General features: G+C 29.3%; 2 protein-coding genes across 10 annotated transcripts in view; one reads left to right on the top strand and one right to left on the bottom strand.

The window, feature by feature from the left end:
• The first annotated feature begins 997 nt into the window (after nucleotides 1-997).
• On the top strand, nucleotides 998-5881 carry LOC117159644 (thiol S-methyltransferase TMT1A-like). The gene is made up of 3 exons (XM_033339657.2): nucleotides 998-1346; nucleotides 3639-3898; nucleotides 5409-5881. The coding sequence occupies exons 1-3, from the start codon at nucleotides 1070-1072 to the stop codon at nucleotides 5667-5669; spliced, it is 798 nt and encodes a 265-aa protein (XP_033195548.1). The 5' UTR covers nucleotides 998-1069; the 3' UTR covers nucleotides 5670-5881.
• Nucleotides 3076-14061, bottom strand: part of LOC117159641 (uncharacterized) — a 23433-nt gene continuing 12447 nt past the window's right edge. For 3 of the 9 annotated variants that reach the window (XM_076620664.1, XM_076620666.1, XM_076620662.1), the window contains 2 exons: nucleotides 11096-11198; nucleotides 3076-10998 (listed from right to left, as the gene is read on the bottom strand). In XM_076620664.1, coding sequence (XP_076476779.1) covers nucleotides 8467-10899 — 2433 coding nt within the window. In that variant the 5' untranslated portion in view covers nucleotides 10900-10998; nucleotides 11096-11198 and the 3' untranslated portion in view covers nucleotides 3076-8466. The other 6 variants (XM_076620663.1, XM_033339649.2, XM_076620665.1 and 3 more) reach the window with 6 other exon arrangements.

The raw sequence follows: 14061 nt of genomic DNA, 5'->3' as shown, positions 1-14061 counted from the left end.
TAGAAGACGTATTACTAGTAATTAGAAAATTTGCGTTAGTTTCTGGCCGATATCGATAGAATTTCGAGCTTACGGAACGATGCGATTCAAACACGGACAACCGATTCATTATCCTCCTCTTGCTTTATTATTTTCGCATCGTTCCAATTTTTACTTTTTTCTCGGATCGTTTCAAAGTCATCGTGTCATAGGTTATTGAACTGCTCTTGATACCGTGTACAACGTCACATTATATTACAAGAGCTTGATAATAACATGCAAAAAGATATCGACGATATTGAAATAACCTTCGTGGCGATCTTTTTTCATCGTGCACATTATGCACATTTCGAAACATGTAGCAGCAATCTATGCGTAACTATAGAATATAAATTAAATTTCTTTTTATTATTATCATTTAATTTGTACTTTACAATTTGTCCAGCTGAATATTCGGTAAATTTTTCTAGCTTAATTGCCAAACAACATGTGGGTGGCTTACCCTCAGCGGATTACCATCTTCGAGTTTGTCTATTTTGTTTCGTATAAATTACACGTTAACGTTGTAAACGCATCAAAGAACACTAAACAGCGTACCGTGTAGATTTGAGCCAACGAAATAGTACAAATAAAATGGAAAGCAGAGAATATTTTCCTAAAGCTGATATAATAATAATTGTTTGTCATGTATGCGTAGGAATGTTGGTATTATTTAGTGCAAAATCTAATGACCGGTTAACTACGTTCTTTAAAATAGAACTTATTATAATGAAGTAGTACTCATTCAGAAAATATGGCAGTAATACTTATCTTATCGTGTATGATTAGCCAACAATATTCGTTTCAGCGAACACTGGCCGTGTTAAAGTGTACTCGCCTACTAATGTACACTCGCATGTCTTATAAAACATATTCGAAATCAGTGCAAGAGGTTTACATAAGAAGCGCGAAACAAGCAAAGCCGATCATTGAAACTTAGAAAGTGTCGCCGCTCGGTCTTCTTACTTAGTCGGTTGGTTCAGTCAGCAAGATACACGTTACGAAAATATTTAAGAAGTTTTCCACGAGTGTAGGCCACAAAGAACAAAAGATGAGCAGTAAGGATTTGTGGATGCGCGACGTGATTACAAGTTATGGATTGTTAATGCTTATTTTTCTTACCATGGTGATTTCGATATTGCGAAAATGGCCAAATTTGAGACAGTACGTTTACAAGGTTCACTTAACCGGATTCGAAGTGGAGTGTGCCGAACTCATGGTACCTTATAAGAAGCATTTATTCAAGTCGTTACAGTACATTGTTTCAAGCGACAAAGTATTACGATCCATGGGTTGCATACGTCTGCTTGAGATTGGCGTTAAAACGGGTGTGCATTCCATGTACGTACATTATTAACGGTTAATATCGTAATGTTCAACCGAGATCCTACTTAAATACGTATTTTGCCTCGTGATTAATTGGTACGCGATAATACACTGAGATTTTTCCGTGATTAACTTTCTATTCCTGTTTACGAAATTGAGCTTAATATTAAAGATATTAATTTATTATTACCGGATGAATTATTGAAATTAAACGACGTCTTTAATCGTGGTACGTTTAAATCTTACCGAAAGTAGAGAAGACTTACTCCTCGAGCAATTATTTTTTATTTATGCCAGCGGTTTATATCGTAACACATACAGAACTCGTTTCAATTTTTCCTTCCAAAAATGCAAACGGACAGTTGGAAAGTTGTTTGGAATTTTTGTCTTTATACCGCTCGTATTATCCGTGATATTTTGGATACGTATGTAACACAGCTACATTACGATATTTACGACTTAGAATAATTAAATGAATATACACTACGAGCATCGAGCGTCGATATTAAACATCAAGCATTAAGCGTAAAGACTTGAAGATATTGTTCCTCGCAAGTGGGTCAAATTTAAGATAATAAAAGGAAGAACAAAAATATTTGAATAATAAATCGCGTATTAAAAGCGTATTACTAATTATAATTTCGTGCGATAAACGATCGTTGTATGCAGCAGAAATGGTAACGAGTAATACAATGATAAGGAGTATACGTATTATTTCGACGACTTTGCATCTATGTATCATTGTACCGTTAAATATAAATTATAAATTATAAGAGACAAAGATACTTCGTTATTCGATATAATTCTTATTCTTCCATATACGCGCTGTCTAAGCTTTATCCGTTGTATCGAAAGCGCACTTCTGTTACTTCGCTATAAGCAAACGTACATACAGGGTGGTTGGTAACTGATGGTACAAGCGGAAAGGGGGTGATTCTACGCGAAAAAAGAAGTCGAAAATATAGAATAAAGATTGTTCGTTCGAGGCTTTGTTTTCGAGAAAATCGACTTTGAACTTTCGCTCGGTACGCGTGCGGTACGTTATAACGGATCTCACTGTAGATCGTCGTCTCGATGGAAAAATTAAAAAAACAAAAAATTTTTATTCTATATTTTCGACTTCAAGTTAGTAACTTGCTAAATAAATAGAAAAGATGACTAGCTTAATTTTTTTTTTTTTTTAATTTTTTCATCGAGACAACGTGAGATCCGTTATAATCCGTTATATCGCACGCGTACCGAGCGAAAATTCAAAGTCGATTTTCTCGAAAACAAAGCCTCGAACGAAAAACTTTTATTCTATATTTTCGACTTCTTTTTTCGCGTAGAATCACCCCCTTTCCGCTTGTACCACCAGTTACCAACCAACCTGTATATGCATACATACGTGATACGATCTTATGCTAATTTCGCTCTCGAAATATTGGGAATAAATCGAGACCTAATTGATTCTCTATAGCAAACTTAAATAAAGGAATTAATTATATTTAAAAAAGGAGATTTTAAATAACCAAAAATGACTTGCAAAAAATAATTCGATAAAAGGCGATAAAATTAATTTTGAATAAAAAAGATTAGATATAAATCTAATATGTAATTTAAAAATGAATAAAAACACACATAAACCACACTTCTTCGATACACGATATGAACGTAAAGCAGGACAAAATTACAATATACTTGATGTTACGAAGTAACTGTATCTTTTCACAGAGGATAGACAATATCGTCTTATGTTATTTCTATATTAATATATTGAATATTTAATGACATTACAATCGTAGAACTTGTATCCTACAAATGTTTTGATGAGCGTTGATTATGTCACATAGTATAGCTGTAGTCATAAATTACACAAGTATAATTTGCGACAGGAAACTCTTTTATCAGTAACATTGAAATGCAACGGTATTTTTTTGTTAGACGCTTTTATTGTTAAACGATACAAAATACCGATACAAAAGTTTCTGTGAAAATCGTGTCTGCCTTAATATTTACTCTCTTTATTCAAATGTCACAATATGTATTTCCGAATGTCCTAGCAAAATGCAAAAGACCATCGACGATTAATATTCGGCAGCTGATAGGATCACGTTATCGCTTTAGGTTAATTCGTTTCTTGTTGTATAATTCAGTATGCATAGGTATGAACGTAACATGACTCAACTATACCAAAGTTAAAGTTGATTAGATTATTCCTCTAAGATATTATACACATATCTACGCAATTCTGTTTTATAAAAATAAGCATCAAAGTAACGTGGATATACATGCATTAAGTTTAAATGTTACAGGTGAAAATATACAATTTTACTCGGACAGTACGCACTTGATCGGAGTCGACCGAAATCTAAAACTACCAGAATATTTGATAAACGGGAATCGTTCCTGGCAATTCTCTCATATCATTATCGAACGACTAATAGTTGGCGATGGTAGCTGTTTGAAAGAGATACCCACTGGATATGTAGACGTAGTTGTGACAACAAGATCGTTATGTTCGGTGAAATCGTTGCAGTCGACGCTTCGAGAGATCCACAGGGTATTAACGCCGGTAAAATAATAATTAATCAACTATACTATATTATACTATACTATATATATACTATATATATGGTACGTACTAAATTTGATTGACATATTAATCGAAGGCTTTCAATATACGCCATGTCGTAATTTAACTTAAAAGATATTAATATTCCTATGTATTACAATCAATGAGAACCAAGCTAATAATTATTAACAATTAACATGTATATATTATGTATACACACGTGTATACATAGATAAATTCTCGTGGTAAAGTTTAAATAATGCTAATGATATTCGTTTATTTAATATTTTATTTGTTAGTAAGATTAAGAAATTTAAATTTCAGAAATTATACATATATATATATAGTAGCTTGCGATTAGATATGATCAACCATGTACATAATTATAAATAATAGATTACATATTCGCCATCGTACATTTCATTATACTCATCGTGAAAAATCCATGACCTAAACAATCGAAATAACTTGAGAGAAGTATGAAAACAAATTTCACGATTTGTCCAGAAGGCTTAGAGATGGTGGTTTCAAATCGAACGGCGTATCTCGTTTTAAACGACTTTAGACGATCGAAGACGAGTATCGAAAACGTGTCTGGATAAAAATACGACACAAATGTAAAAATATCTTGTCGTATAATTTAAAGTGACTCCGACCATCATCTTCGAGCGATTTCTACTTCGTGATAACGCGAAATCGTACAAACCGGATTGCCACTGAATTAAAAAGGCATCGTTTGACCTAAAATCTATAGATCTTGCCTTACCCAATATATTCAGCAAAAGTGCTTGGTTAATAGGCGGAATTAAAAAATATATCGATAATCTTATCGTTTTGAAAGACAGCATTTCTTTTTTCGCAACGACATCCATACGTTATATATTTAATAAATAATCCGAAATGGAAGACAAATGCTTTTATCAAAATTATTATTACATTCTCTTCGTATTAATTTATCGGACAAAAACCATAAGAACATGTCTGTGCTTTAATAATAATTTGGATTATGAAGGCTTTCGATTTTACAGGAATATAAATATCTTTAACTTGAACTATCTATAAATCTTTGCGCCAATATAACAAAATTATGTTAGTGGAATAAACAGCGTTGTTATTTAATCTTCAAACTTCTGGTGTAAACAATATAACAAATGCTTGCAAATATTTATATCATAATTTTCGAATTATCCATTAAATATTATAAAGGGTAAATATCGTACTTATGTGAAGAGTAAATATTGCATGTTAGCTATTTCATGTATTTTCGCATATTATGTGCATTAAATACATAAAAATCTACTTATTATTTTCCAATCATACTTTTCTTCGTCTTTCTATACATATATATATATCTATTACTATAATTCAATTTTGTATACATAGTTAAATACAAAAATGCAATTTAATATTATCAGCAGATATTTTATTCAAATAGATAAATATATACATATATATATATATATATATATGTATAAAGATTTTATCTAACTTGTTCTGTTCTTTGTTACAGGGTGGTCAATATTTATTTATAGAACATGTACCTGAGAATGAAGGAACGTTTGTACGGTGGTTGCAAAAAGTGTTATCACAAACAAAAATATGGCCATCGCTTTTTGGAGGTTGCCACCTGGATATCGATCCTATTGTGAATATTAAAGATGTTGGTTTCCATCATGTTACATGGGATATATTTACTCTTGACGGTTACGTATCCCACCCTTTTCATTTGATTCTTTCGAGGCAACATATATTGGGCGTAGCGATTCGATAGTTAAGCTTAACAAAACGAAAAAAATTACAAACATTTATATATATAAAAAATACATGTATGCATATATTAACAAACTGACAATGTATGGAAACAAAGGTAGAATTAATTGCTAAAATGAGATTATCATGTGGAAGTACACTGTATTCAAGCAAGTGTACTTACATATTTATAATGTCAATTAATTCACAAATAAAGTGTTATTCATTTACGAAGTATAACTTCTACAATATGTCCTCCACGTATAAATACGTCGTAAAGGTTTCTTCTTACAGTAAGTAACTTTGTAATTTCCTGTTTCCTAATATGAAATTACTCTCTTCCCATCTGATTTCGAAATATAAATAACATCGATGTAAGAGCGAATGGAAATTTAAGATCATTTTCCAAGAGAACGCAACCCATTTGCAAGAGATTCCTCGGATTCCTTTGAGACTTTTGTTCTTCGGGACCAGTGTTACGCGATACAAAAATTCAAGGTCAACAGCGATTTATGGATATAAGAAACCAAGCAACGTAAATAGGGATAAGCAAGACTGAGGAATCCAATAGGACAATTCCATAGGAATCATCGACACCGCCAAATATGTTGACGCCAAAAATCCAGGTTAGAAATTATTCAGATAGAATACAAATAGAGTTTTATAAAGAACTGCTTCTAAACGTGAAATGCAATTACTAAAAAAATTTAATAACATGTAAAAAATGATGTAAATTCGAGCAGACATTGCTATAGAAAAATGGCAACCAATTGGACTCTAAGAGCTGCAGAGGTATTTCTCTGATATTTACAATTCTAAAGACATATGTATACATAAATGTTGACAAATTGGAGGATCACTAATTCGTATAAGGAAACTAAAATTCTTTCGGAATTTGTTGATCAGGTTCTGAAGCGAAGACAGATTATACGAGTCTGTATTAAACCTGTTTGTACTGAACATCAAGATAACAGTGAAAGTAAAAGATAAAAAGGAAAATTACCGACAACATTCATAGATTTTCGAAGAGCATTCGACTCAGTCGTGAACTCAGTATTATGGAAAAAGTTATTTGACATGGGCTTGAGTTCACGAATGATAAGGCTGATAAAAAAAATAGTATGAAAAAGCAATGATGAGGGTCAAGACAGCGGGTGGAATGAGAATAAAGGAGATGCATGTCTCAGACTCGTGGAAGACTCATTGAGCACGACTCTATATTCCTTACTAGTATACGATATTGATGACTTTTTTATAAAAAGAGGATACCAAAAAGTAATCAAACAAATGGAACTGTTGCTGTTTGGGGACAATCTTTTGCTAACGGAATATATATAGGATAAGCAATGCAAATGAAGACGTAATATGGAAAAGTTGAAAACACTGAAATGTAAACATCTTTGAACTGTATGGAAAAGAAAAGAATTGGAAAGACTTTCTGCAAATTTTGATTATAGGGAACATATGTACAAGAAACAGGATGCTTAGCAAACTATACTCAAACAAATAATAATAATAAAACTATGTAATAGCTTTGGATCTGGAACAGAACATGTATAAAAAAACAGTTTATTGTTATATTTTAATATAATTTGTTATAAAGTATCATAGGAACGAAACATTGATTAATTGCAAACAATAAATTAATAATTGAAAATAAGAAATTAATCAAAATATATATACAAGAGCAAAAAATATATAATAGTGCTTTATATGTATGTAAAACATGCAATATAGAGAATCAAACAAATTCTTCATTTAACCCTCCGTCCAACCTATTTTTTAACCTTTGTTATGTATATCATTTGCATACTAAGTCGTTTAAGTTCAGGCAGCTTGTTTTAGTTCTTTATGTTTGAGAAGCCCCGAAAATTCTTAAATACTCCTGCAAGTTTCTGAAATATTATCCAGCAATTTTAAAATAAAGATACTTCAATATTACCTGTTTTTAATTAATTCAGATCGAGTTAATTTCTATATAAATACGCTACTTATATTAATTTTTATATTGTTACATTTCGTTGCAGCGATAATAAGTTCCTTGTCAATTTTTCTACATTTTTTACACATTTACTTAGATACCTAACCTTTGGAACCTATTACATTTAACCACATTACTACTTTTCTATCAAAAACTTGAATCGTTATTTGAGAGTACCGGTTAACGTATTACCGCAAATGACGACTATGGTCGTCACGAGAAACTGCATTTAGTGTCGCCTACGAAAGAAATGTGCTATTAGATAAGAAATTACTATAAGATAGATGTATAGACATTTTTCTCGTAAACGGAGACAGAACAAGATGAAAGAGAAAAAATACAATAACATATATAAACATTGCAAATATAGAAAATTAATATACGTTGTTGTATCGCTTATAAAACATTGTATAAGTTTTTCTTCTGTCATCCTTTCTTCGTATTTGTCATTTAAGAACAAAATACGCACTAAAAATAGCAAGAATATGCTGTATATAATATCTATTCCATATTAGTTGAATCTTATTCTACGTCACCAACATTTACTTCTACACACATAATTTGCTGCAACGAGTTACATGCATTACATTTTGCTATATATACCAAGGATTTTTTTTTTAATATAATAACTAAATTATTTTCTATTAAGTTATTCTTTGTCATCTCAAAATAAATTATTAGGTCAATGGTTCAGGATCAAAAATTTTTGTTTTAAGACATAAAGACTTGCTTTTGTTTTCTGTAACACTCATCTTGGATAATAACTTAAATTTTCAATTTCAGTTCCTGTTTTACATAACTTTTGATTACGATCTTCTTCCACCAATACATTACATTGTTACAAACACTTCTCATTTTTCACTGGGCTTAAATTTTCTTGTTTTTTTTTAAACCTACCATCTTTAATTATAGAATCTGAAAATAACTTATTTGATAAACTAGTTGAATTCATACTTGAAACTGTAAATTTTATTATACTATTCCTTGTTTCTTCTAATTTATCTACTGTACTATTGAATTTTTCATTCAATGCTTTATAATATTGTCTTAGTTTTAATTTTTGCATATCTTCTGAACAATGTACAAGTTTCATAAATTCATTATCTTCGTCAGAGGAAAACGAGATATGTGATTTCCTTTTATTCTTATTCATACATTCATTACGTCTTTCAAGAACTACGTCTGATTTGTTCAAAGATGTTGCTATATCATTTATATGACGTACATCTTTGTTTATATCTGAAGTTTCCGAATTAGTCTCAAAAGAATTATCTTTACTATGTAGCTTTGTAAATTGTCTTTTTCTCGAATCACGCTTATTCTTAAGATTGCTTTTATTGGTACTAAGCTTTAATTGACTTTTATCATTTTCTCTTTCTATTTTATTTTTAGCAAGCGTTTTTGTCATACCTACTTTTTTATTACATATTTCGTTATTTAATTCTTCTCCTTTTTCATGAAATTTTTCTTTTATTTGTGACATATGATTATTATGAGTTTTTACAGAAATAGAATGGGGTTGAGAACTATTTTTTGAAAATATAGATAAATTATCTGTAGAACAGTCGCCGAGTGACATATTATCACACTTACAAAGCAAAACAGTAGTTTGGTCGCTAGCTGTGTCTTCAGTTACTGCAACAGCATGTAACATAGAAGTCATATGCATTAATTTATCAAGTTGTGAAAGGTTATTAATCTTATCACCATTTTGTAATTGGGCGAATTTTGAAAATGAATCACTTCTACCTAATGTACTTTTATTATTGGCACTTTTATATTTTTGAATATCAAAGTTTGACAGTCTTTTTAATAAAACTACTGGATTTAAATTTCTAAAATTGTTCATAGTGTTAGTAGATTTTGTATACCTTTGAATTTTGATCTCTGATAATTGTTTTAAACGAACCTTTGAATTTAGGTTTAATGCCACATTACTTAGCCTCTTATATTTTTCAATATCGTGTTCTGACAAACGTGATAAACGAACAACTAAGTGTTTCATATTTGTCATTTTATTTAATCGTCTACGTCGTTGATTACTAAGTCCTGATAATTCAATTGTACTTAAATTGTTAATACTTTTTATTATCTTCTTTGATCTTTTATATTTTGCAATATCATCTTTTGATAATCGTGTTAAACAAACTACTGGATTCAAACTTTGTAATTCTTCTAATTTCTTATGTTCTTTTGTATTTATTTTTTGTAAACGATTTACGGATTTATTAAATTCGGATTGTTTATTTATAAATACATTAGCTGATAGAGATCTATTTACATATTTATCAGTGCCACTTTTTACTAAGTGTTGGTCTATCACTGAATTCTTTGTAATGTTGTCATTTATAGTCTTGAATTTTGGTATACTTTTCTTCCATTTACATTTCTTATGATTAGAAGTACTAAATTGGCTATCATTCATTAGTTTATTATATATGAAAAAGCAACTCATTCTTCTTTTCTTACTAATTTTACATTTTTTTGGTAACTTACATTCAAAATCTAATGCAGGATGTAAATTTTTATTTGAATTAGATATTGTACTTCTGTTATTACTTTTCATGCTAATAAGATCAACAGGTGAATCTCTACCAGTATATAATTTCTTCCGATGTCCTATTTTTGTGGGACTATCTTCGAACTTAAAGCTTTCTTCTGTCAAGTAAGTTTGGTTGACATGTGGTGATTTTGTATTTGATAAATTTTGTTCAATGTAAGAATTTCTATTAATACTATCATGAAATGTACGTATTAGCTTTTCATGTCTATTAATTGTTCCTGACAGCATATCTGTAGCAACATCTGCACATATATTTCTTTGTGCTTGTGTCGTATATTCCTCCTCATCCTTATCCTTTTGTAATAACACATGATTTGACATTTCACAAATCTTAGGAGAATATTGCTGTTCATCACTACCATTAGTCTCCAATATATTTTCATTACTGTTTCCGTTATTCTCTTCACATATTTTATTTTGTATTATATCGATATCCTGTATCTTTTGAAAACTTCCTATTGAATTATATTTTGCTCCCTCTACAATAGCCATTGTTTCTACTTTATTAGTTGTGTTCATATTTGATAAAATATAAGCAGCAGTATCAACAGAACTACTAGAAGACTTATGATGCGATGAACTTATACATTCTTCGCTTGTCAAAGACAATTCAATATTCAATTGTTTGTCTTTATTTACATAAAGTTCTTTATAAGGTAGATAACCTGTATTTACCCAATATTGTACCACACTTAATGGTTTACACATAGGCTGCTTTATCGTTTCTACTTTTGTTTTCTCCTCCTCATAGAATTTTTTTCGACACGGTTTCAATGTAAAGATATCCAACTCAGGTTCATCAGATACCTGAAATAAAATATATTATAATTACTACTATTATTATGAAAAGAAGAAACTCTTTAGTTAATATCTATGTAATAAAAACAATAGAAATTATACATACTCTTTCTGAATATTTAAGAAATAATTCATTCCAAAATTTTTGTCTCTCTTCTATGACAGTGGGAGATATTTTAAATGTTGAATAATGTTTAAAACCTGTGATTCTGAAATATACATATAATACACACTCAATCAAAATAATTAGAAACAATTAAATACAAAAAAGATATAAATAATATAAATAATATACTGCATAAAAATGTAAAATTTCATATATTGTTTATATGTATATCCTCCTTTTATTATATTGAATATACTGCCTTATAATTATACATGTTTAGCTAATACATATTCAATAATGCTATTAATCGAAATAATAATGACAAATAATATTTATATATCATGCATTAAAATACTAAAACAAATGCAATGTTAACACTTAATTAATTACTATGAAAAGATTGATATGCCTTAAAGATCAAATTAAAAATGTTGGACTAATATATAATTTAAGAAATAAAGTTATTATATGTCTGTTTTATATACCATGCCCTTAATTGTATTTAGTAACTTCACTTGTTTTTTAGAATTTAAGCTTTTTCTTCAAAACCATTACAGAGAGATACTTATTTACTGCTTTTTTAATTAAAAAGGCACGTTAATGCTTCATTACTTGTATAGCTATTAAAGTTAATAACTAAACTTTGAGTAGTATGGCAAATTTATATTTTTACGAACACAACAGAAAAAGATACACTATAAAATAGTAAATTATAGTTGCTTAACATTTAACATATTCCATTATCGAAACCATTAAATCAAATATTATTATTAAGAATTTGCCAATACTTTTATCTGGACATAATATTATCATAAAACAGGCTTTTTTACTTGTATTTATAATAATGTGTGTTTTGTGCTTTGTTTATGTTTGTATTATTATATATAAAAGAGTAAGATATTGCAAATACAGATCCATATACTATAAAGAAATGATGTAAGTTTGTTTACTACTGTATATTTTGACATATTAAAAATATAAAACGAATTAAGAACATACATATTAAAAAATTATAAAATATAACCATAGAATTATTATATTTTACTATTTCTATTGTTATTCTTCCAATTTATACTTCTAAATTATATAGATGTTATGATAAGCACAAATAGTTTGAAATAAATTTAAATATAATCAATGAACACTTAATATTATTATACTAAATACAAATTGATGAAACAAAAATTAAAGATTATGGAGGTACTGCTTGCAAAACCTACGCATTAATATCACAATCACTTTTCATATTAATATCTGCCAAAATGTCAAATTATAATATTAACCTATACCAATATTTACTTTACCTTCCAACACCTTTATTATAAGATAATGAAAGCGAATCGTCACTAGAAACCTTTTTACTTATTTTACTTGCCATAGCGCATATCGATAGACTTTTCTTTAAATATCACGAAAATCAGTAAAAAAATATCGGACATCATGACCAGATATAATAAAACCAAAATATGTATGTAAATATATATAGTCGCTGTATATCTAAGGGTGACATCTATTGCATTAAGGATTCCAATGTGTCCTTATATATATATATATATATATATATATATATATATATATATATGTATGTCAAAATTTAATACATATCTATATACGTAAAAACATTTATACGAAAATGTACACATATTCAATAACAAATATATACCAAAGTAAGTACTTACGTTATAATTTATATACTTTTTCATTGTTTGTCATAAAAAACGAAATATTAAGTAATTAAGAAGAATTAGATAATTTTAAGATATTTTCAAGTAGGAGTTAAAATAATTTATAAATTTTACTGTTACGTAATGAAATTTTAATAATTGTATTAGATATTTTTGTAATTAGGCGAAACTATAATTTGGTTCATTTATATAAATATATATATATATAGTTACATGTACATCATGATACATATATATTCTTACATAGATACATATGAAGCACGATCATATAGAAAGATCTAGATGCTAGCTAGGGTAAACCGTCTAATCGTAAAAAATCAACATAAAAGATCAGTAAAGTTCGCAAACCTTCGAGACAGATAGATGAGTAGATTGTATCTGTCTCTATCTGAGCATTCATAGTATATCACGCATGCGTAGAACCATACCTTCTTGTCTTCCATGCTGATTTTTCACAAGTGGTCACGATTCAATATTAGGATGATTTTCCCTAGCGAGTGTCCAAATCTGTTTATACGTACAGTATGTACAGCTACTGATACGTAAATGCCTAAATATGTAAGCATACCTAAAAAATAGAATCGAATTCAGTTGTGGGAGAGAGGTCACTTCCCTCGTTTCATGATAATGAATTTGACCATCACCTGTGCGAATTTGTTTGGTGATGTTTCTGCCGTTATAACATCGATTTGTTGGCTTTGTTGATAGAAACGATCGAAAAACACTCTATTCTTGAACAAAGTAAGTGTATGTAGAGAGCATGTGAATGCTCACCTGTGCCAACCAATCAGATGTCTCCTGTGCGGTCCACTCATTGGACGAAGCATAGATAGAAGTCAATATGGCGTCAAAGTAATATGTAAAATACCCTTAAAATGCTCAATTTTACATAGTCTAAACTTTTGAACCAATGGATTCCGCAGATTCTACACGTCGAAAACCACAAGATTGCGAATAAAAAAATAAAAAATTTTTCGAACCCTAAAGTAAAGTGTAACCAGAGAGATTTCTATATTTCCTATATGACAATTATTGTCATAAGACAAGCTGTTATAATTCGTACTCTATTAATTTATTATTTTATATCTTAATTTATCAAATTCATGACTAATATAAGATACAAACCACTTATTTAAGTTGAAAACATATATTCTTTACTACAATATAGATTTTTTTTTTACAAATACGTAAATTGAGTTGTATGTTGTTACTTGATGTGATTAAAATAAATTACTTGTAATTCCGCGATAATTTCACAAATTGCATATTAATATATAGTAT

This window comes from Bombus vancouverensis, chromosome 8, assembly GCF_051014615.1.
Source record: "Bombus vancouverensis nearcticus chromosome 8, iyBomVanc1_principal, whole genome shotgun sequence".
Classification (NCBI taxonomy): Eukaryota; Metazoa; Arthropoda; class Insecta; order Hymenoptera; family Apidae; genus Bombus; species Bombus vancouverensis.
Note: the sequence above shows the minus strand (reverse complement) of the source record. Positions and strands in the feature narration are given on the sequence as shown.

What these genes read in the sequence shown, in the direction of transcription:
- LOC117159644 (XM_033339657.2), top strand. Translation starts at nt 1,070, where the DNA reads ATGAGCAGTAAGGATTTGTGGATGCGCGACGTGATTACAAGTTATGGA. An exon ending in TGAGATTGGCGTTAAAACGG is followed by an intron (nt 1,347 to 3,638) that starts GTGTGCATTCCA and finishes TAAATGTTACAG; the next exon opens with GTGAAAATATACAATTTTAC. An exon ending in TCCACAGGGTATTAACGCCG is followed by an intron (nt 3,899 to 5,408) that starts GTAAAATAATAA and finishes TCTTTGTTACAG; the next exon opens with GGTGGTCAATATTTATTTAT.